Genomic DNA, 20,674 nt, shown 5'->3' with positions numbered 1-20,674 from the left:
TGCAGCAGTGGCCTGAACGTACGGAATTCTAGGGCGTTCCATCTTTCCGGAAGCTGAGGTCTGATGTCTTTCCCCACAGGTCCACGGTGGAAGCCTCCTGGGGAAGAAGTACAACTGGAGCTGCGATGACCTGATGGGCGGAGGAGGGCTCCACTCCGTGGGCAGCTACATCATCGACCTGCTGACCTTCCTGACCGGCCAGCGCGCCACCAAGGTCCACGGCTTCCTGAAGACCTTCGTCAAGCAAACGGACCACATCCGCGGCATCCGTCAGATCACCAGTGACGACTTCTGCACCTTCCAGATGGTCCTGGAGGGGGGCGCCTGCTGCACCGTGACGCTCAACTTCAACGTCCCCGGGGAGTTCAGGCAGGAGGTCACCGTTGTGGGCGCCGCCGGCAGGTTAACGGTTCTGGGGACGGATCTGTACGGGCAGAAGAACTGTGGGGGGGCGGCAGCCGGTCCAGAGCTGCTGCTGAAGGACGCCACCCCTCTGGAGAAGGCCTCGCTGCCCGAGAAGGCCTTCAGCGACATCCCTTCGCCCTATCTCACCGGAACCATCCGCATGATCCAGGCCGTGCGGGAGGCCTTCCAGGACCAGGACGATCGGAGGACGTGGGACGGGAAGCCTCTGACCATGGCGGCCACTTTTGAAGACTGTCTTTCTGCTCTTTGTGTGGTGGATAGCATCAAGAGGTCCAACCAGTGTGGAGAGTGGCAGAACGTTGTGGTGATGACAGAGGAACCGGAGATCAGCCCGGCCTACTTGATCAGCGAGGCCATGCGGAGGAGCCGGATGTCTCTCTACTGTTGACGGTGGCCCACCTGCAGAAGGTCGCTGTCCTCTGGATCTGCTCCGGAGGACAGGCCACAGAGTCTGGAGGCCACGACAAGGAGGCAGCTGCAGCCGTGATCCACACCAACCTGGATCTCCAACCTGGATCTCCAACCTGGATCTCCAACCTGGATCTCCAACCTGGATCTCCAACCTCCTGGACGTCCACACAGGGACAAAACGGCGTCTCTCTGACAAACGTTCTGCTGTAAATGTTTGATCCCCTCATGTTTGAGTGTTTATCCGCTTCAGTCTGATTTTTTAAGCTAAACTGAGACACAAAGCTGGTTGGTTAAGATGGAGCCTGGCTGGTTAAGATGGAGCCTGGCTGGTTAAGCTGGAGCCTGGCTGGTTAGGCTGGAGCCTGGTTGGTTAAACTGGAGCCTGGTTGGTTAAGATGGAGCCTGGTTGGTTAAGATGGAGCCTGGCTGGTTAAGATGGAGCCTGGCTGGTTAAGATGGAGCCTGGTTGGTTAAGCTGGAGCCTGGTTGGTTAAGATGGAGCCTGGCTGGTTAGGCTGGAGCCTGGCTGGTTAAGCTGGAGTCTGGCTGGTTAAGCTGGAGCCTGGCTGGTTAAGATGGAGCCTGGCTGGTTAAGCTGGAGTCTGGCTGGTTAAGCTGGAGCCTGGCTGGTTAAGATGGAGCCTGGCTGGTTAAGCTGGAGCCTGGTCTCCTGGTCTTCTAGGGTCCTCACCATCCGTCTGTCTTTGTCTTCAGCCTTGAACAAATGCAATGTGAATCCTGACAGCAGGGGAATATTTTAGTTTGCTTTTAATTTATTCTTTTTAACCAAGTAATCCAGCCAAGGACGTCGGCTGGTGCGGTACCGGTGCATCATGTTGATGGACAGATGAGCTTAGAACCCAGTTCTTCTACATCTGTGAACATCTGGAGAATAAATCAATGCAGAAAACAACCAAAACAGTGAAGTGGTCCCTCGGACTGGTGGGTGGGTCACCGATGACCTCTGCTGACCATGAGCTGCAACCTTTGACCCCAGGTTCAACGTCTTCGTTTGAGCTGGAGGACGTGAGGTCGTCCCTTTTTAAGGCCTCTTCGTTCCCTCGAGTGACTCTAACGACTACGGAAACGTCCGGTTGTGTTGAGGAACAACGGCTCCATGTGGCTGCGCACGGTGACCTGTTTCTGCAGCATTATGGGAAATGTGCTGCGTTTCCCAGCTCTTCTCCTGCCCTCAACCGTCTCCAGCAACATCTGCTGCTGAATCCACTCAGATCCCAGATCAGAGATCTTCCTGCTGGGGGAACGTTTCAGCTTCCTTTAGGGAGGAGAAGCTGCCTTCGTTGCGTCTCCACCTGTGTGTTCCGGTTCCTCGCTGCTGTTCAACGTGGACGTTAATGAGCTCAGGAAGGTCTCGCAGTTGAGAGGAGTGTTGTTGAACAGCAGGGGGCGCTGCTCTGGCACCGCTGTGTCTCCGGTGGCCTAGAAGGTCAACAGAACGCCCCAAAACTGAGCCGCTCAAAGGTTCCTGGAACCTGCTGGTGGAGCAAGATCTCTGTTCCACACCCGTGTTTGCATTAAAGTCTGGAACCAATGACGAGTTTCACACTTTGATCTGTTATCAAAGGCGAATTTGTTACAATAGGACGTGGAACGTGACGGTTGGACCCTTCTGCTTCTCCAGGTAGGGTCGCGTTCACCTTCTGGACCAGCAGATGTTGAGACTGCAGGTCTGCTCGGAGCCTTTCTGGTGGCTTTAGCAGCACTTTTCAGCACTGACGGCTCTTTGCTTCCTTGTTGAGAGGCTTCATTTCTTCCAAACATGGCACCAACGTCTCTTTCTGGCGTCTCTACTTTTATTTGTGGCTCTGAAAGTAAAGAGGTTGACGGCCAATAAATGGGTGGTCGTGAGGACCCGTCTGGGAGCCCCAACATCTCCTCCATCTCCTCACCAGAGACCCAGCAACTCACAGTCGACTCGCTGAGTCAGATCAACATCAGCAAACCTCCTCTGTGCTCTCAGGTTCTGGCCGACAGGAGATCGAGACATGTTCCTCAACAACAGAGCCTGTTACCGAGCAACCGGGAGCCAAATGCCGAGCTTATCTCCTTTGTCATCTGTGCTGATCGGCTTGACTGTTTCATTTTCTCACGCTGAGTTTTGCTGCGTCTCCGGTTTTAACCTGGACTGAAGCTCTCTGCTTCTTCTCATCAAGTCCATCTAAAGTTCTCCCAGAACAATGCAAAAGCTCCTTCAGTGTTGTGCCTGTATGCAGTAACGTGTGTGTGCGTGTGTGTGTGTGCGCGCGTGTGTGTGTGTGTGTGTGTGTGTGTGTGTGTGTGTGTGCATCGACTGACTGTGGCACCATTCAGATTTCCTGTCCACAAGGTCAGTGGCCACCAGAGGACTGTGGAGTCTGACGTAACCATGACTCAGCGTTTTACCATTCCTCACCTGCAGGGTGTGTGCGTGTATGTGTGCGTGTGTGTGCGTGTGTGCGTGTGTGCGTGTGTGTGCGTGTGTGCGTGCATCATTCAGCTTCCGCACTTGTGAAATGCAGTTTGTGTAAATTAAAGCAGTTTACATCCAGAAAGGCCTCTGATCTTATATCGTGCTTATTGTTAGAAAATTGATCATGTAATTAAATGATTTGGGAAAAACAGCAGCTTTCACTTCAGAACGAGTGTTGCCTCATCGTGTATGAAAAGGAACTTTACACATCAATATTTGTAAGATTAGTTTCAGACCTAAAACACATTATTTTACATCAAAAATGTAAAACAGTTAAAACTAAATGAAATGCACATGACAAAATTTGAGATCAACTAATTGGAATACTTTTATATTTATAGACAAAATGATGGAAAAATCCACGTTTGCTCGATTAATTGTATTTAAGGGCTACAGCGACCCCTTCTGGCGTGCGCGGGTAGTGCACCACACCTATCTATGTAGGAGCTGTATGTATAGACTCTATACATACAGTCTCATATTGGTCCCGTCAATTAATCCAGGCTAAAACTTTAGCAGAAGCCCTAAATCAAAAGCTAGACAACCAGATTATATGAGTTTCAGTATAAAATTAAAGGGAATACTTAAACTGGGCATTTTTATGACATCATCATTGAGCAAAGATAAAGTCGGAATGATTTCAAAATCATCTCCTCTGATTTCAAAATCAGAGGAGAAAATGACACCAGTCTGAAAATGTGATAAATTTAAATTAGCTTTCGCTCCGTTAATGATATACTGAGTATATGTATATACAATAATATATACTGGTATACTGAGTATATATATATATACTATAATATATTACTGATATACTGAGTATATATACTGTATATACTATAACATATACTGGTATATTACTGGTATACTGAGTATATATATATACAATAATATATACTGGTATATTACTGGTATACTGAGCATATATATATACAATAATATATACTGGTATATTACTGATACTGAGCATATATATATACTATAACATATACTGGTATATTACTGGTATACTGAGCATATATATATACAATAATATATACTGGTATATTACTGATACTGAGCATATATATATACTATAATATATACTGGTATACTGAGCATATATATATACTATAACATATACTGGTATATTACTGATACTGAGCAGGAAGAGGGAGGGACAACGGCAGGAGAAAGAACATCATGTGTGTTTAAACTGGATCATGTGCTTCACTGAGGGCTCAGAACTCAGCGGGTCGGAACAACGTGTGGATCCTTTATGTTCTGATGGGTCGATGATGGTGCCGCTCCCAGCAGATGGTGGAACCTTCAGCACAGGTGAAGCCAGGAGATCCTGATCCTGTGTGGAGAGCATCGTGGGTCTGCTGGAGCCTGATGTTCTCCTGGAGCCTGATGTTCTCCTGGAGCCTGATGTTCTCCTGGAGCCTGATGCTCTCCTGGAGCCTGATGTTCTCCTGGAGCCTGATGCTCTCCTGGAGCCTGATGCTCTCCTGGAGCCTGATGCTCTCCTGGAGCCTGATGCTCTCCTGGAGCCTGATGTTCTCCTGGAGCCTGATGTTCTCCTGGAGCCTTCTGGCTGCCAGTTCCTGGCAGGGCCCTAAATGGCACCTTGCTCACGGGTACCCCGGCAGTGCTCCGAAGGGCTTCTGGCACCTTCCATGTTTTGTCTGCCCCGGGGCTCGAACCGGCAACCCTCCGCTCCTCAGCCCAGCTCTCCACGGAGATCCTGGAAGAGTCTCATCCCGACCACTGGAGCCCGGATTTCTGGGAAATGAAGATCTCCCGATGACCACATGGACGAACAACGCCCGGAGGCGCGTCCCACGTGACCCTGTAGCCCCGCCCATCCCGCAACATGTGAGTCCTTCCTCCGCTTCTCCCTCATCTTCTAGCGGTTCCTCAGCCCAGCGAGGGAGACACCGGCCTCCGAGTGTGTGTGTGTGTGTGTAACAAGGTTCCGAATAACGTTGAATCGACTGTGCTGAAATTGTTGATCTGGAACTTTTGGAAGCGACACTCGCTCATTTCCCTCTCCCGATGCTCCGCAGCTGTTCTAGACCAGAGAAGCGCTCCCGAACCAGGACCTGAGCCCGGCTGGACCGAACCCTAACCCTAAGCCATCCAACCATCGCGACATGGCGGACGCGGCGGAGACCTGCATCAAGGTGGTGTGTCGCTTCCGGCCGCTCAACAGCTCCGAGCTGGCCCGGGGGGACAAGTACATCCCCAAGTTCCAGGGAGAGGACTGCGTCCAGATCGGGGTGAGCTGCTCCGCTCTTTCTGTTCCCGGTCCACAGGTGCGTCTGCGCACCCCCCCATGGTCTCCTTTTTGAATTGATGTGATATTTCTGTCTTCAGGCAGGAACATGTCCCCCTTTTACTCCCAGATCAATCTGCGTTTTTAGGAGTTTGTGAATTTTAAAGTCAAGCCTTTAAATCTTCGACACCGTTTTTTAGGCACTTTTCCAACCAGTCATCTTTCATTGATCTCAAAGTTCACATCCATAAAAACAAGATGTCCCCTGATGCTCGTGACCTCTAAAAATGAACATGAGAATGAATGGCTGCTTTGTTTGGAGCCTCTGACTCCAGTCACGGCTTCACAGATGATCAGAGCCTCTCGGAGGGGAACCAGCATCTTACTGGGAACCGTTCATTGGTCGCGACTCCATCAGAGGAACGAAGGCTCAAGGTTCCTCACAGCATGAAGCTTCCATGAAGCACGCTTTCATTTCCTTTCTTCTTCTCATCCAGGATTCATCCTGCTGCCTTCATCTTCTCATTTCCATGCTCTGGGAGAAGCATCCTGGTTCACATGCTTTTCATGACCTTTAACCTAAAGCTTTTCGACATGTTTGGTGTCCTTTTACTGGAGCTGAAATATTATATGTGAAATATTAGCATGAGAAAAGAAGAAAGATAGCTCATCTTTTACTGCTAAGGAGAGCGTAGCGCTGTGGGGCTCTTGGCTGTGGTCAGCGCCCCCTGCTGGAAACCGGATTAGCTATTAGCTTCATAACTTTATTCGATGAAACCAATACGCACCTTGAATCTGTGGCGTTAATGAAAGAGGCTAATGACCTAGCAACTGTGGTAACATTCCTCCATGGAGGGTGTAAAGGTGGCACCAAGTTTTTCCTCTCCCGTGCTAACGATGCTAATTTCCTCTCAGCCAAAGAAGGATTAGCAGGACACGTCGAGAGACCAGGGGATGAGGGGCTCTACTCCGGTGTGGTTGGGGGGGGGGCACGTTTAGCTCATCCTGAAGAGGCTGGAACCAGTATGATCTGGCCACTGGGCTCTGGTCTCTTGTCCTGATTTCAATCGTTTAGATGTTTTTTCCATTAAACTATCTGAATTTGCGAGGAGCGCTGAAGCTCACCCCAGGTTCTCACCTCAATCCTTCACAAACTGGGATGTTTGGTGCTTTGACTGGTCGTGAGGAGCTCCACCGGAGGACTGGGGAGCAGGTAGATGCAGCTCGATACAACGAAGAGGAACTCGCTGGGACCGGCTCAAGGTTAGCTAAAGTCACCAGGGCAGGGGGGTCGACCCTGCCTGTGTTGGGGAAGGCGGGTTTAGACCCACGAGGTCTGGAAGAGGCGGTGGGGGAGGATCCCTTCCTGGCTCAGAAAGAGGAGCCACCTGCCCATCTGGTGCAGGCAGACGTGGGGTGGGGGCATAAGGTGACCCTGACCCCGCACCCTCACCCTCACCCTCACCCTCACCCTCACCCTCACCCTAACCCTCACCCTCACCCTCACCCTCACCCTCACCCTCACCGTAACATGGATGGGATCAACGGATGGGCCCCCGGCCCTGCAAACACCAACATGTGGTGGGGGCCCTCCATGTGTAGGTGTGTAGGCCACCAGCCCACCCTCAGGATCATGGCTGGAACCCATAATATCCCATAATAGCCCCAAGTTTAATGGATGCAACATGGGTGCAGAACTAATGGTTAAAATATGGAAAGGCGCTACAGACGCCTCCCAATAAACATCCCATAGTTTTTATATGACCTGAATCTGGGATTAGAACCTCCTCTGGAAAAGGCCTCTATAGTTAACGGAGCTCCACATGTGTTGACACATCTGTCCGTGTTGTGTGTGTCCAGGGGAAGCCGTACTACTTTGACCGTGTGTTCCAGTCCAATACGACCCAGGAGCAGTTCTACAACGCTGTGGCGCAGAAGATTGTCAGAGGTGAGATCTGCTCCTCAGGCGTGTGGAGCAAAAGTCACGGGTTTGGGTCCCGCAGCAGCGTTAAACCTGACAGTGTTCCAGCAAATACCTGGAACAAACGAGGCAAAATGAACTCTGATAATGTTCCTACATAGAATCTTCTTGTGGCGACTGCCTCATTCATCACATGCTAACGTGACATGCTAACGTGACATGCTAACGTGACATGCTAACGTGACATGCTAACGTGACATGCTAACGTGACATGCTAACGTTTCTTTGCTCTGATGTCTGCAGATGTTCTCGAAGGCTACAATGGGACCATATTTGCCTACGGACAGACGTCCTCAGGCAAAACGCACACGATGGAGGTAACCGCCAACGTGCGCTGGTGCTGCTCGTGCGGAGGGCGCTGAACTGTGCCTTTCTGTTTCACTGAAGGGGAAACTTCACGACCAAAACATGATGGGTGTCATTCCCAGAATTGTTCAGGACATCTTCAACTACATTTACTCCATGGACCAGAACCTGGAGTTTCATATCAAGGTGAGTCAGACAAATGCTAGAGGTTCCAGAAAAGCCCAGCTGGCACATCTGACCTGACATCTGCTCTGCAGGTCTCATACTTCGAAGTCTATTTGGATAAAATCAGGGATCTGCTGGACGGTAGGTCTCAGGTGTCTCAGGTTCCTCAGGTTCCTCAGGTTCCTCAGGTGTCTCAGGTGTCTCAGGTTCCTCAGGTTCCTCAGGTTCCTCAGGTTCCTCAGGTGTCTCAGGTGTCTCAGGTTCCTCAGGTTCCTCAGGTGTCTCAGGTTCCTCAGGTTCCTCAGGTTCCTCAGGTGTCTCAGGTTCCTCAGGTTCCTCAGGTTCCTCAGGTGTCTCAGGTTCCTCAGGTTCTTCAGGTGTCTCAGGTTCCTCAGGTTCCTCAGGTTCCTCAGGTGTCTCAGGTTCCTCAGGTTCCTCAGGTTCCTCAGGTGTCTCAGGTTCCTCAGGTTCCTCAGGTTCCTCAGGTTCCTCAGGTGTCTCAGGTTCCTCAGGTTCCTCAGGTTCCTCAGGTTCCTCAGGTTCCTGCTCCTGGTCCTCCACCAGGTCTTTTCCTGACTCCTTTTCTCTGCTGCAGTAACAAAAACCAACCTGCCCGTGCACGAGGACAAGAACAGGGTTCCCTACGTTAAGGTGAGATCTTGGGAACCCTTCTCCACATCCATCAGCTCACCCCAGCCAGTGTTAATGCGTGTGCACGAGCGTGTGCACGCAGCAGTGAGGCGCTGTGCTGTGGTGTAGCTGGACCCGGCCTGCAGGCAGCACGCCGCTCACCCTTGTGATTCTGTGTGTCCGCAGGGCGCCACCGAGCGCTTTGTGTGCAGCCCCGACGAGGTCATGGAAACCATCGAGGAAGGCAAGAACAACCGGAGCGTGGCTGTCACAAGTGAGTGCTGACACTGGCCCCGCCCCACTGAGGCGCCTCGCGTGGCCCCGCCCTCACTGAGGCGCCTCGCGTGGCCCCGCCTTCACTGAGGCGCCTCGCGTGGCCCCGCCCTCACTGAGGCGCCTCGCGTGGCCCCGCCTTCACTGAGGCGCCTCGCATAGCCCCGCCCCCACTGAGGCGCCTCGCATGGCCCGGCCTTCACTTGGCCCCGCCTTCACTTGGCCCCACCTTCACTTGGCCCCACCTTCACTGAGGCGCCTCACATGGCCCCGCCCTCACTGAGACGGCTCACATGGCCCCACCTCACGTGGCCCCGCCTCACGTGGCCCCGCCCTCACTGAGACGGCTCACATGGCCCTGCCTCACGTGGCCCCGCCCTCACGTGGCCCCGCCCTCACGTGGCCCCGCCTCACGTGGCCCCGCCTTCACTGAGGCGCCTCGCGTGGCCCCGCCCTCACTGAGGCGCCTCGCGTGGCCCCGCCTTCACTGAGGCGCCTCGCATGGCCCCGCCCCCACTGAGGCGCCTCGCATGGCCCGGCCTTCACTTGGCCCCGCCTTCACTTGGCCCCACCTTCACTTGGCCCCACCTTCACTGAGGCGCCTCACATGGCCCCGCCCTCACTGAGACGGCTCACATGGCCCCACCTCACGTGGCCCCGCCTCACGTGGCCCCGCCCTCACTGAGACGGCTCACATGGCCCTGCCTCACGTGGCCCCGCCCTCACGTGGCCCCGCCCTCACGTGGCCCCGCCTCACGTGGCCCCGCCTCACATGGCCCCGCCCTCACCGAGGCGCCTCACATGGCCCCACCTCACGTGGCCCCGCCTCACGTGGCCCCGCCCTCACGTGGCCCCGCCCTCACGTGGCCCCGCCTCACGTGGCCCCGCCCTCACATGGCCCCGCCCTCACCGAGGCGCCTCACATGGCCCCACCTCACGTGACCCCGCCTCACGTGGCCCCGCCCTCACTGAGACGGCTCACATGGCCCTGCCTCACGTGGCCCCGCCCTCACGTGGCCCCGCCCTCACGTGGCCCCGCCTCGCCCCATGAACCTTTTACAGTATATTAAGTGTATTAATTCACTTTGTATGTTGATATGACAACGTGGGAGGAGCCTGCTGGTGATGGAAAAATGAATCTGTGTGTGTCTGTGTGTGTGTGTGTGTGTGTGTGTGTGTCTGTGTGTGTGTGTGTGTGTGTGTGTGTGTGTGTGTGTCAGACATGAACGAGCACAGTTCCAGGAGTCACAGCATCTTCCTCATCAACATCAAGCAAGAAAACACTCAGACTGGACACAAGCTCACCGGCAAACTCTACCTGGTCGACCTGGCGGGGAGCGAGAAGGTGGGACGGCATCCTGCACGCTGCCCCCCCCCCTCCCTCTCCCCCTCCTCCCTCTCCCCCTCCTCCCCCCCCTCTCCTCTCTCTCTCCCTCTCCTCCCCCCCTCCTCCCTCCTCCTTCCCTCCCTCCCCCTGCCTCCCTCTCCTCTCTCTCCTCCCTCTCCTCCCCCCTCTCCTCCCTCTCTCTCCTCCCTCCCCCTCCCTCCCTCTCCTCCCTCTCTCTCCATCCCTCCCCCCTCCCTCCCTCCTCCCTCCCTTTCCTCCTCTCTCCCTCCCCCTGCCTCCCTCTCCTCTCTCCCTCCCCCCCTCTCCTCCCTCTCCTCCCCCCTCTCCTCCCTCCCTCCCAGTTTCCGATGTGATGACCTTATTTCTCAGGTGGGTAAAACTGGAGCTGAGGGAACGGTCCTGGATGAGGCCAAGATGATCAACAAGTCTCTGTCTGCTCTGGGAATCGTCATCGCAGCTCTGGCCGAGGGTTCGGTGAGACAGATGGGGGGGGTGAGGGAGAGGGGGGGGGTGAGGGAGGGGTGAGGGAGGGATGAGGGGGGTGAGGGAGAGATGAGGGAGGGATGAGGGAGAGATGAGGGAGGTGAGGGAGGGGTGAGGGAGGGATGAGGGAGAGATGAGGGGGGTGAGGGAGGGATGAGGGAGAGATGAGGGGGTGAGGGAGGGGTGAGGGAGAGATGAGGGAGAGATGAGGGGGGTGAGGGAGGGATGAGGGAGAGATGAGGGGGTGAGGGAGGGGTGAGGGAGAGATGAGGGAGAGATGAGGGGGGTGAGGGAGAGATGAGGGGGGTGAGGGAGGGATGAGGGAGAGATGAGGGGGGTGAGGGAGGGGTGAGGGAGGGATGAGGGGGGTGAGGGAGGTGAGGGAGGGGTGAGGGAGGGGGGGGGATGATGATGGATGGATGCAACCATTTTTTCCCAAAACAAGTGCTGACTGATGTTGAGGTCCTCATCTCTCTTCCTGCACCTCACGTGCACCCCCACGTGCACCCCCACGTGCACCCCCACGTGCGCCCCACGTGCACCTCACGTGCACCCCCACGTGCGCCCCCACGTGCGCCCCCTGCCAGAGCTACGTGCCGTACAGAGACAGTAAGATGACCAGAATCCTGCAGGACTCTCTGGGGGGGAACTGCCGGACCACCATGGTCATCTGCTGCTCCCCGTCCGCCTTCAACGACGCTGAGACCAGGTCCACTCTGCAGTTCGGCCAAAGGTATCCAGAGGGGGGCTAAACTGACCTTTGACCTTTGGTTCTATGAACAATTCAGCCTGATGACTGAAAGAGAGCAGAAGCCTAACTGGGGGGGGGCAGGATGTGAAGGTGACCGACTCCTTTGTGGCTCCGCAGGGCCAAAACGGTCAAAAACACCGTGACTCTGAACGTGGAGCTGACGGCAGAACAATGGAAGAACAAATGGGAGAAGGAGAAGGAGAAGAACAAGACGCTGAGGAACACGGTCGCCCTGCTGGAGACGGAGCTGAACCGCTGGAGGGGCGGTAAGGAGCCCAGCACATCCGCCCTGATCCGGGGTCAGGGTCCACCGCCCTGATCCGGGGTCAGGGTCCGCCGCCCTGATCCAGGGTCAGACAGACAGACAGACAGGCAGACGGACAGACAGGCAGGCAGGCAGGCAGACAGACAGACAGGCAGACAGACAGGCAGACAGACAGACAGGCAGGCAGGCAGGCAGACAGACAGACAGGCAGACAGACAGGCAGACAGACAGACAGGCAGACAGGCAGGCAGACGGACAGACAGGCAGACAGACAGGCAGGCAGACGGACAGACAGGCAGACAGACAGGCAGGCAGACAGGCAGACAGACAGGCAGAGAGACAGGCAGGCAGACAGGCAGACAGACAGACAGGCAGGCAGACAGACAGACAGGCAGGCAGACGGACAGACAGGCAGACAGACAGACAGACAGGCAGACGGACAGACAGACAGGCAGGCAGACAGACAGACAGACAGACAGGCAGACGGACAGACAGGCAGGCAGACAGACAGACAGACAGACAGACAGGCAGACGGACAGACAGGCAGACAGACAGACAGACAGGCAGACAGACAGACAGGCAGGCAGGCAGACGGACAGACAGGCAGGCAGACGGACAGACAGACAGACAGACAGGCAGGCAGACGGACAGACAGGCAGGCAGACGGACAGACAGACAGACAGACAGACAGGCAGGCAGACAGGCAGGCAGACAGGCAGACAGACAGGCAGACAGGCAGGCAGGCAGGCAGGCAGGCAGGCAGACAGACAGACAGACAGACAGACAGACAGACAGGCAGACAGACAGACAGACAGACAGACAGACAGACAGACAGACAGGCAGACAGACAGGCAGACAGGCAGGCAGACAGGCAGACAGACAGACAGGCAGACAGACAGGCAGACAGACAGGCAGGCAGACAGGCAGGCAGACAGGCAGACAGACAGACAGGCAGACAGGCAGGCAGACAGGCAGACAGACAGACAGGCAGACAGGCAGGCAGACAGGCAGACAGACAGACAGGCAGACAGACAGGCAGACAGACAGATAACCCTGCCCGTCTGCGCCCCCTACAGGCGAGAGCGTGCCAACAGACGAGCAGGTCGATAAGGAGAAGGCCAAGGCTGAGATCCAGTCCCTGGACACCACCCTCACCAACGATAAGCTGGCTCCAACCCCGGTTCTGAACTCTGTGCCTGGAGTCCAGCTCAACGGGGCAGAGAAGGAGAAGTACGAGTCGGAGATGGCCAAACTTTACAAAGAGCTGGACGACAAGGTGAACGAGACCTTCTCACCATCTTTGGTTTGACCAAATTCTGCAAAGTCGTTTCTCTTCTCCTCCTTCACTGTTAGGATGAAGAAATCAACCAGCAGTCACAACTGGTGGAGACGCTGAAGCAGCAGATGCTGGACCAGGAGGAGGTGAGGCAGTTCCTCCACCTGTGGGAGCAGGGTTAGGGTTAGATCCACGACGGATCTCCTGACCATCTCTGCCTCACCTTCATAGCTGCTGACATCATCTCAGCGTGACCACGACGTCCTGCAAACCGAACTGAACCGCCTGCTTGCTGAGAATGAAGCGTCCAAAGAGGAGGTGAAGGAGGTTCTGCAGGCCCTGGAGGAACTGGCTGTCAACTATGACCAGAAAAGCCAGGAGGTGGAGGACAAGGCCAGAGAGTTTGAAGCTCTCAGCGAAGAACTGAACGAAAAATCGGTACATCCAAATGTTCTGCTAGCGTGGTCCTGCTCCCTGCACCTGATGCTACGGCTCAGCTTCACAGGGAAGAACCTGAGATATAGAAAATGTCCGTCCTGTCCAGCACTGATGGGATGATTTTCCTGAGAATTGTGTGTCTCATCATTCGCCTCCAGAGCTCACTGGCATCCATCGACTCAGAACTTCAGAAGCTGAAGGAGATGACCAACCATCAGAGGAAGAGGGTCACGGAGATGATGTCGTCATTGCTCAAAGACCTGGCTGAGATCGGCATGGCCATCGGGAGCAATGACATTAAGGTGTACAGGCAAATCCCTTCACTTTTTCCTTTCATCTCCACTCCTGCAGGCAGGTGGAGGAGAGAACTTGAGCAACTGCTCAACATGAAACTTCCTGAACGGGAAACACGTTCAATAGAAACGCTGCTGCCCCGACAGGAGGCCTCTGTTGTTCTGAACTCGACCACAAGAGGGAGACAAACACACCCTTTGCTTTTGGTCGAACCCTTGTTTGTTTGTTTGTTTGTTGTCTTTCTTTCTTTTTTATCTTGTTTCTCGATTAATCTTACACAACATATCAAAGTTCGTTAGCTCAGAGTGTGGTGGCCTGGCAGAGAAGCAGAGGGTTGCCTGGCAACAGACGAGCAGTTTGATAAGGAGATATTTTTTCCTCCCTCTAAAAATAAAATAACATTACACACTCTAATTTCCTCTTAAAGCTTTTCACCAGGATCTAGTCTGAGTGTTTCATGTGATTAAGGCCTCAGCTGCTGTCAGAATCTAACCGCTTGAGTCTCCCTACCTGATGTAACAGCAGCAAGAGAGCAGCGGCCTGATCGATGAGGAGTTCACCGTGGCGCGTCTGTACATCAGCAAGATGAAGTCCGAGGTGAAGACGATGGTCAAACGCAGCAAACAGCTGGAGAGCAGCGTGGGCGCCAGCCGCCAGAAGATGGGCGAGATGGAGGCGGAGCTGACCGCCTGCCAGCTGCGCATCTCCCAGGTAACTGCCCCCACGGGCGCCGCCGCCCCTACGGGCGCGGCTGCTGCCCCTACGGGCGCGGCTGCTGCCCCCACGGGCGCCGCTGCCCCTACGGGCGCCGCAGCTGCCCCTACGGGCACTGCTGTTGCCCCTACGGGCACTGCTGTTGCCCCTACGGGCGCTGCTGCCGCCCCTCCGGGCGCTGCTGCCGCCCCTCCGGGCGCTGCTGCCCCTACGGGCGCCGCTGCTGCCCCCACGGGCGCCGCTGCTGCCCCTATGGAGCGCTGCTGCTGCCCCTACGGGCACTGCTGCTGCCCCTACGGGCGCTGCTGCCCCTACGGGCGGCTGCTGTTGCCCCTACGGGCGCTGCTGCCGCCCCTCCGGGCGCTGCTGCCCCTCCGGGCGCTGCTGCCCCAACGGGCGCCGCCGCCCCTGAGTGTCCGTCCTGTTTGTGTCTCTTGTTCTTGTTCAGCTTGAAGCAAAGATCAAGTCGCTAACGGAGTCGCTGCAGAACGTGGAGCAGAAGAAGAGACAGCTGGAGGAGAACGTGGACGCTCTCAACGAAGAGATTGTGCGGATCAGAGCTCAGGGTGAGCTGCCGCCCTCGTCCAGCTCCTCGTGGTCCCAATAACTGTGGTGAAGCGACACAGCTGGATGATGAAACATCTGCTTGTTCTCTTCCAGAGAGAGTGAACACCATGGAGAACGAGATCCAGTCTGCTAATGAAGCCAAGGTGCTGTGGCAGTGTGGTGGCAGATGTTGGGTGAAGTGTGTGTGGGGGGGGGGGGGTGAAGACCCTTGTGATGTAGGACCATGAATAAGAAAGACAAAGATGGTGTCCAAGCTTTTTCATTTGAGATTTCAGAGTTGAAGTTTGATAAAGAAAGGCTCCTGAAATACAGAACGTATATCGCTGAGGCGGAGCCTGTCGATGAGGGACCGCGGGTCTCATGTGAATGACCTTGTGGACCCAGGATGCGGTGGAGAAGCAGATCCAGTCTCACCGAGAGATCCACCAGAAGCAGATCGGCAGCCTTCGAGACGAGCTGGAAACGAAGGAGAAGCTGATGACGGAGCAGCAGGAGTAAGCTTGTTCTTCACGCGTCCTCCTGGCCTCCTTCTCTGTGTAACTGTGATGCTGCTGACGCCTGCAGCCTGAACCAGAAGATCATGCTGGAGCACGAGAGGCTGCGGGTGGAGCACGAGAAGCTGAAGTCTGTGGAGCAGGAGAAGAGCCGCCAGTTGCAGGAACTCACGTAACGCTCGAACACACACGGTCTGCATCCATGCGCACACCTGAGCACGTGCATGAAGCTAAACATCTCCGTAGGGTGCAGCTGGACAGGAGGGACCAGGCCAAGCAGGATCTGAAGGGACTGGAGGAGACTGTGGTCAGTTACACCCCAAGGAGAGCTTCCTTGGGGAGCTTCCAAGGTTTCAGCTGCAGCATCTCAGTTCGGAACGTGCACAGAAGTTGCTTCTCTTTTCCTCCTCCTCACAGGGCCGAGAGCTGCAAACGCTCCACAGCCTCAGGAGGCTTTTCGTCCAAGACCTGGTCACTCGAGTCAAGAAGGTAAACACCTTCACCTGAGACCTTGACAGAGGCTCGAGCTGTTTCAGTCTGCTCCATGATGAAATTTTAACGACTGGAGGGAACACGATAGGGTGTCTGCAGGAAGTAGGTCATGTGATCCTGCTGCTGTCTGCAGCCGCTGTAAATTAGAGAAGGAGGCATCATCTCAGCCCCAGGCAGAGGCAGGGCCCCAACCAGCAGCAGCAGGCCGACATTCCAGGGAAATCCACGACAAAGCCCTGTAGCTGTAGCTGCTGCTGCTGTAGCTGTAGCTGCTGTAGCTGTAGCTGCTGCTGCTGTAGCTGTAGCTGCTGCTGCTGTAGCTGTAGCTGCTGCTGCTGTAGCTGTAGCTGCTGTAGCTGTAGCTGCTGCTGTAGCTGCTGCTGCTGCTGTAGCTGTAGCTGCTGCTGCTGTAGCTGTAGCTGCTGTAGCTGCTGCTGCTGTAGCTGTAGCTGCTGCTGCTGTAGCTGTAGCTGCTGTAGCTGTAGCTGCTGCTGCTGCTGTAGCTGCTGTAGCTGTAGCTGCTGTAGCTGCTGCTGCTGTAGCTGCTGCTGCTGCTGCTGTAGCTGTAGCTGCTGTAGCTGTAGCTGCTGCTGTAGCTGCTGCTGCTGCTGTAGCTGTAGCTGCTATGGCTGCTGCTGTAGCTGCTGTAGCTGTAGCTGCTGTAGCTGTAGCTGCTGCTGCTGCTGTAGCTGCTGCTGCTGTAGCTGCTGCTGCTGTAGCTGCTGCTGCTGTAGCTGTAGCTGCTGTAGCTGTAGCTGCTGCTGCTGTAGCTGCTGCTGCTGTAGCTGCTGCTGCTGTAGCTGTAGCTGCTGCTGTAGCTGCTGCTGTAGCTGTAGCTGCTGTAGCTGCTGCTGCTGTAGCTGTAGCTGCTGCTGCTGTAGCTGTAGCTGCTGTAGCTGCTGCTGCTGTAGCTGCTGCTGCTGTAGCTGCTGCTGCTGCTGTAGCTGCTGTAGCTGCTGTAGCTGCTGTAGCTGTAGCTGCTGCTGCTGCTGTAGCTGCTGTAGCTGCTGTAGCTGTAGCTGCTGTAGCTGTAGCTGCTGTAGCTGTAGCTGCTGTAGCTGCTGTAGCTGCTGCTGCTGTAGCTGCTGCTGTAGCTGCTGTAGCTGTAGCTGCTGTAGCTGTAGCTGCTGCTGCTGCTGTAGCTGCTGTAGCTGTAGCTGCTGTAGCTGCTGTAGCTGCTGCTGCTGTAGCTGCTGCTGCTGTAGCTGCTGTAGCTGCTGCTGCTGTAGCTGCTGCTGCTGTAGCTCCCATGAGCAACTCTAATCTCTCCACCAGCACTTTTCCATCCACATTAAAAAGGCTCAGGTGACACCTGAGCTGAAGAACCCTCCCTGAGAACCCTCCCTCAATCTGACCCGAGTGGCAAACGATCCTCCGGTCACCCTCGTCCGGTCACCCTCTGGTCACCCTCCTCCGGTCACCCTCCTCCGGTCACCCTCTGGTCACCCTCCTCCGGTCACCCTCCTCCGGTCGCCCTCCTCCGGTCACCCTCCGGTCACCCTCCTCCAGTCGCCCTCCTCCGGTCACCCTCCTCCGGTCACCCTCCTCTGGTCACCCTCCTCTGGTCACCCTCCTCCGGTCACCCTCCTCCGGTCACCCTCCTCGGTCACCCTCCTCCGGTCACCCTCCTCCGGTCACCCTCCTCCGGTCACCCTCCTCCCATTAACCACCAGTGACAGAAGCAGATCCCTCAGTGTCATTCATCACTCTCAACATTAAAATCCTCAATGACTGAAGAATTGACTGAGCTCCATCAGTGATGCAGATCAAATGCTGAATGAACGTGGAGGTGAAGTGAGTGCAAGGGAACCTGTGTGTTCTGTCCAGAACTCTCACACGGACTCGGAGAACGCAGATGCCGTCAGCAGCCAGAGGCAGAAGATCAGCTTCCTGGAGAACAACCTGGAACAGCTCGGCAAAGCTCACAAACAGGTAAGAGGACCCGCCTCCCCTGACACGTGCCATCAGGGTCTTCACAACAGTTCACGTCCCGCTGTGCCCCCTAGCTGCTGCGGGACAATGCGGACCTTCGGGGGGAACTCCCCAAAATGGAGAAGCGACTGCGGGCCACAGCTGAGCGCGTCAAAGCTTTGGAGGCAGCCCTGAGAGAGGCCAAGGAGAACGCTGCCCGCGAGCGGAGCCGCTACGAGCAGGAGATGGAGCGCATTAAGGACTCGGTCAAACCCATGAACATGGGCAGGAGACCCTCGGCTGTGATCGGTGAGTGTTTCCGTTGGGGAAAGGGCAAATCTGAGGGTCAACGTTTGAAAAGAGTTCATAAAACTGGCCATCTGTGAGGAACCCATGTCAGCAGAGTCAGTTTGAAATAACTCTCCTACAGCAGCTAAACTTTAAAGTAGCTTCACAAAGTGATTCAAATTTAGCGTAATGCTAGTAGAGACAATTATAACAGGTGTGTTATGGTCGATCTATTGATATTAGCTAGTCTGATTGTCTGGCTCGGTTCTGATTTATTCTTACATTCATTTGCTGATTTAGCACAGCCAATAGGTGAGAGCCCCCTAGTGGATAATCCCTGTATGGCTGATTAGCTTTTAGCTGGCAACATGTTAACTAACCCTAACTGATGCACTGAGGAGCTTCTCTGCCTGTGGGGGTTAGGTTAGGTTAGGTAAGGTTTAGGATGGGGTTAGGTTAGGGTTAGGTTATGGTTAGGGTTAGGTTATGGTTAGGGTGGGGTTAGGGTTAGGTCAGGTAAGGTTTAGGATGGGGTTAGGTTAGGTAAGGTTTAGGGTGGAGTTAGGTTAGGGTTAGGGTTAGGTTAGGGTTAGGTTAGGGTTAACCCTAACCCAGGATCTGAGGATGCTGCCATTGCTGAGTTCTAGCTGACTTTACTGATTTACCAAGTTATATCATCCATGTTTTTTCTTCACTGACCTTTTTTGGTGAACCTTTTCTTCGGTCAGGCTTTGTGGATAAGTTGTTTGGTTTATCAATGAAAATGGAGACTAAAGAGCAACCAAGCCTCTCGGTGAGGTACCGTCGTCCTGACCATACGTAGCATGTTGTGACTAACGTGTAATCCCTGTTCATCCCAGCTAAACCTATCAGACCTGGTCAGCTGCCGGGGGCCTCTCCAGCCCTCCTCAGATCCAACCTGATCATCAAAGAAGGTGGCAACAAGTAAGAGAAGTACAAACTATTGCAGTAGTGCAGCCACAGGGGGCAGCGTCGTCATGGATGAGCCCAAACATTCCAAGCTGGGTGGAAGTAAACCCAAATCAAAACAACATGGGATTCTTCTGCTGAGGTCTTCGTCCCAGGACAAACTAAAACCTGTGTTTCCCTCTGCAGCTACTGAAGGTGGGCCAGAGACCAGAGGCCCCCGTCCAGAGACGATGGGATGGCCGAATGTTGAGCGTTGCTATGGAACCCTGCTGCTGCTGCCATCATCGTGGACATAGTGTACAGATGTACAGGCTCTGACCATCACCTGCTTTGATGACGCTCACAGGCCCCACCTGATCACATCCGCCCACCTTATTCAGGGCATACCATAATAGCAAACATCCTTTTAATGGAAACTTTGAAAATGCCTTCTGCAGTCTCGCAAATGTTATTTATTTTTTCATGAAAAGAACTTTGATGATCAGTGACATCACTGCCCGCCACACCGGTAGCAGCTGCCTATTAGCTGTCATCTAATTGCTTTGATCCTTCGGGCTTGATCTTCTCGGCCAGCTGCTCAGATAAATATGCTTTGATCTGTAATCGGTATGAGGGAAACCATGGCAACAGCAGCAACATCAAAACTCGCCTCATGAGAACAACACTGACACAATAACGGACGCTACCAGTAGTTTAAGTCATATTGTGTGTCGCAGCTTTGGGACTGAGCCTTGGTTGGGATTGGGGACTAGGAAAGGGTTCTGGGCACTGCCACGGTGCCCATGAGCAGGGCATCAAATCCACCAGATGCTCCGAGCAGCCTCCTCACCCTGGCACGTCTCCCTGTCTCCATCACTTCTTCGTATGTTCATGCACTAATATGTGTGCACGGCGTAGAGGGGGAAAGTCCCTCTTTGAGGATGAAAGAAGTTTTTCGTCCTCTTCATCTTCTGGTGGTCCGTTTGTCACTGGGATGTCTTTCTTTAGGTAAAAATAGGAATTTTATTCATTCATGTTGTTTCTAAAAGGTAACTTGCTATGGTAGCACATTGGTCTTGGGAGTTTACCAATACCCTGATAAACTCTGCCTAAATGAATGTTGAAGGAATGTTTGGCCACCAAAAGCAAAGATGGTTTTAAAGTTAGGACGACTTCTTCAATTCTTTGAGTGTTGTTGCTCAGTATGAGTGTGTCCTTGTCGGCACCTTTTATTTCCATCCCTGCTAGTGAAAGATGATAATAAAGCCACATCCTTGTCTTTGACCTGCTGCTGCTGGTGGACACGTATTTATTCCTGCTGCTTGCTGCTAGCTGGGAATGTTGGAAGTGTGGTGGCTGAGCCTTTACACTTTCAGGTGTCTTATCATACCGATGGCCTGAATCGGCTCACCAACCCTAACCCTAACACACCAAGCATTCGGGTGTTTTGCTTTGTAGCTTGTGCACGTGCTTCTGCAGACGAGCGCTTCTTCTTTAAGACATAATAAATTTGACTGAAAAATAA

General features: G+C 54.4%; 2 protein-coding genes and 1 long non-coding RNA gene across 7 annotated transcripts in view; 2 read left to right on the top strand and 1 right to left on the bottom strand.

The window, feature by feature from the left end:
- The window catches only part of gfod1 (glucose-fructose oxidoreductase domain containing 1), an 11,021-nt gene extending 7,565 nt beyond the window's left edge, over positions 1-3,456 (top strand). Inside the window, exon 3 of the mRNA XM_003978898.3 lies at positions 80-3,456. Within this exon, the coding sequence (XP_003978947.1) occupies positions 80-814 (735 nt within the window). The 3' untranslated portion in view covers positions 815-3,456. The remainder of the gene's footprint in view (positions 1-79) is intronic.
- Positions 1-20,674, top strand: part of LOC101076167 (kinesin-1 heavy chain-like) — a 27,532-nt gene extending 6,858 nt beyond the window's left edge. Inside the window, exons 1-27 of one of the 4 annotated variants that reach the window (XM_029843119.1) lie at positions 4,986-5,164; positions 5,356-5,568; positions 7,425-7,512; positions 7,789-7,862; positions 7,933-8,037; positions 8,109-8,157; positions 8,612-8,667; positions 8,833-8,920; positions 10,140-10,264; positions 10,637-10,741; positions 11,338-11,483; positions 11,619-11,767; positions 12,843-13,042; positions 13,120-13,188; positions 13,274-13,480; positions 13,639-13,782; positions 14,297-14,485; positions 14,937-15,054; positions 15,149-15,198; positions 15,440-15,549; positions 15,620-15,721; positions 15,796-15,856; positions 15,967-16,038; positions 17,869-17,973; positions 18,048-18,261; positions 19,101-19,185; positions 19,357-19,409. In XM_029843119.1, the coding sequence (XP_029698979.1) occupies positions 5,443-5,568; positions 7,425-7,512; positions 7,789-7,862; positions 7,933-8,037; positions 8,109-8,157; positions 8,612-8,667; positions 8,833-8,920; positions 10,140-10,264; positions 10,637-10,741; positions 11,338-11,483; positions 11,619-11,767; positions 12,843-13,042; positions 13,120-13,188; positions 13,274-13,480; positions 13,639-13,782; positions 14,297-14,485; positions 14,937-15,054; positions 15,149-15,198; positions 15,440-15,549; positions 15,620-15,721; positions 15,796-15,856; positions 15,967-16,038; positions 17,869-17,973; positions 18,048-18,261; positions 19,101-19,185; positions 19,357-19,363 (2,844 nt within the window). In that variant the 5' untranslated portion in view covers positions 4,986-5,164; positions 5,356-5,442 and the 3' untranslated portion in view covers positions 19,364-19,409. Of the gene's footprint in view, positions 1-4,985; positions 5,165-5,219; positions 5,240-5,355; positions 5,569-7,424; positions 7,513-7,788; positions 7,863-7,932; positions 8,038-8,108; positions 8,158-8,611; positions 8,668-8,832; positions 8,921-10,139; positions 10,265-10,636; positions 10,742-11,337; positions 11,484-11,618; positions 11,768-12,842; positions 13,043-13,119; positions 13,189-13,273; positions 13,481-13,638; positions 13,783-14,296; positions 14,486-14,936; positions 15,055-15,148; positions 15,199-15,439; positions 15,550-15,619; positions 15,722-15,795; positions 15,857-15,966; positions 16,039-17,868; positions 17,974-18,047; positions 18,262-19,100; positions 19,186-19,356 lie in introns of those variants that run through there. The other 3 variants (XM_029843120.1, XM_029843118.1, XM_029843121.1) reach the window with 3 other exon arrangements.
- Positions 15,249-19,570, bottom strand: LOC115251321 (uncharacterized). Of its 2 annotated transcripts, none has more exons than XR_003889893.1 (3): positions 19,496-19,570; positions 15,762-16,177; positions 15,249-15,681 (listed from the first exon to the last, which is right to left on the bottom strand). It is a non-coding gene; the product is annotated as an uncharacterized lncRNA (long non-coding RNA). The 2 variants fall into 2 exon arrangements; XR_003889892.1 differs by lacking the exon at positions 19,496-19,570 and adding an exon at positions 17,852-18,126.

Source organism: Takifugu rubripes, chromosome 10 (assembly GCF_901000725.2).
Source record: "Takifugu rubripes chromosome 10, fTakRub1.2, whole genome shotgun sequence".
NCBI lineage: Eukaryota > Metazoa > Chordata > Actinopteri > Tetraodontiformes > Tetraodontidae > Takifugu > Takifugu rubripes.
The sequence above is the reverse complement of the archived record's forward strand: the minus strand, read 5'-3'. Positions and strand labels throughout refer to the sequence as shown.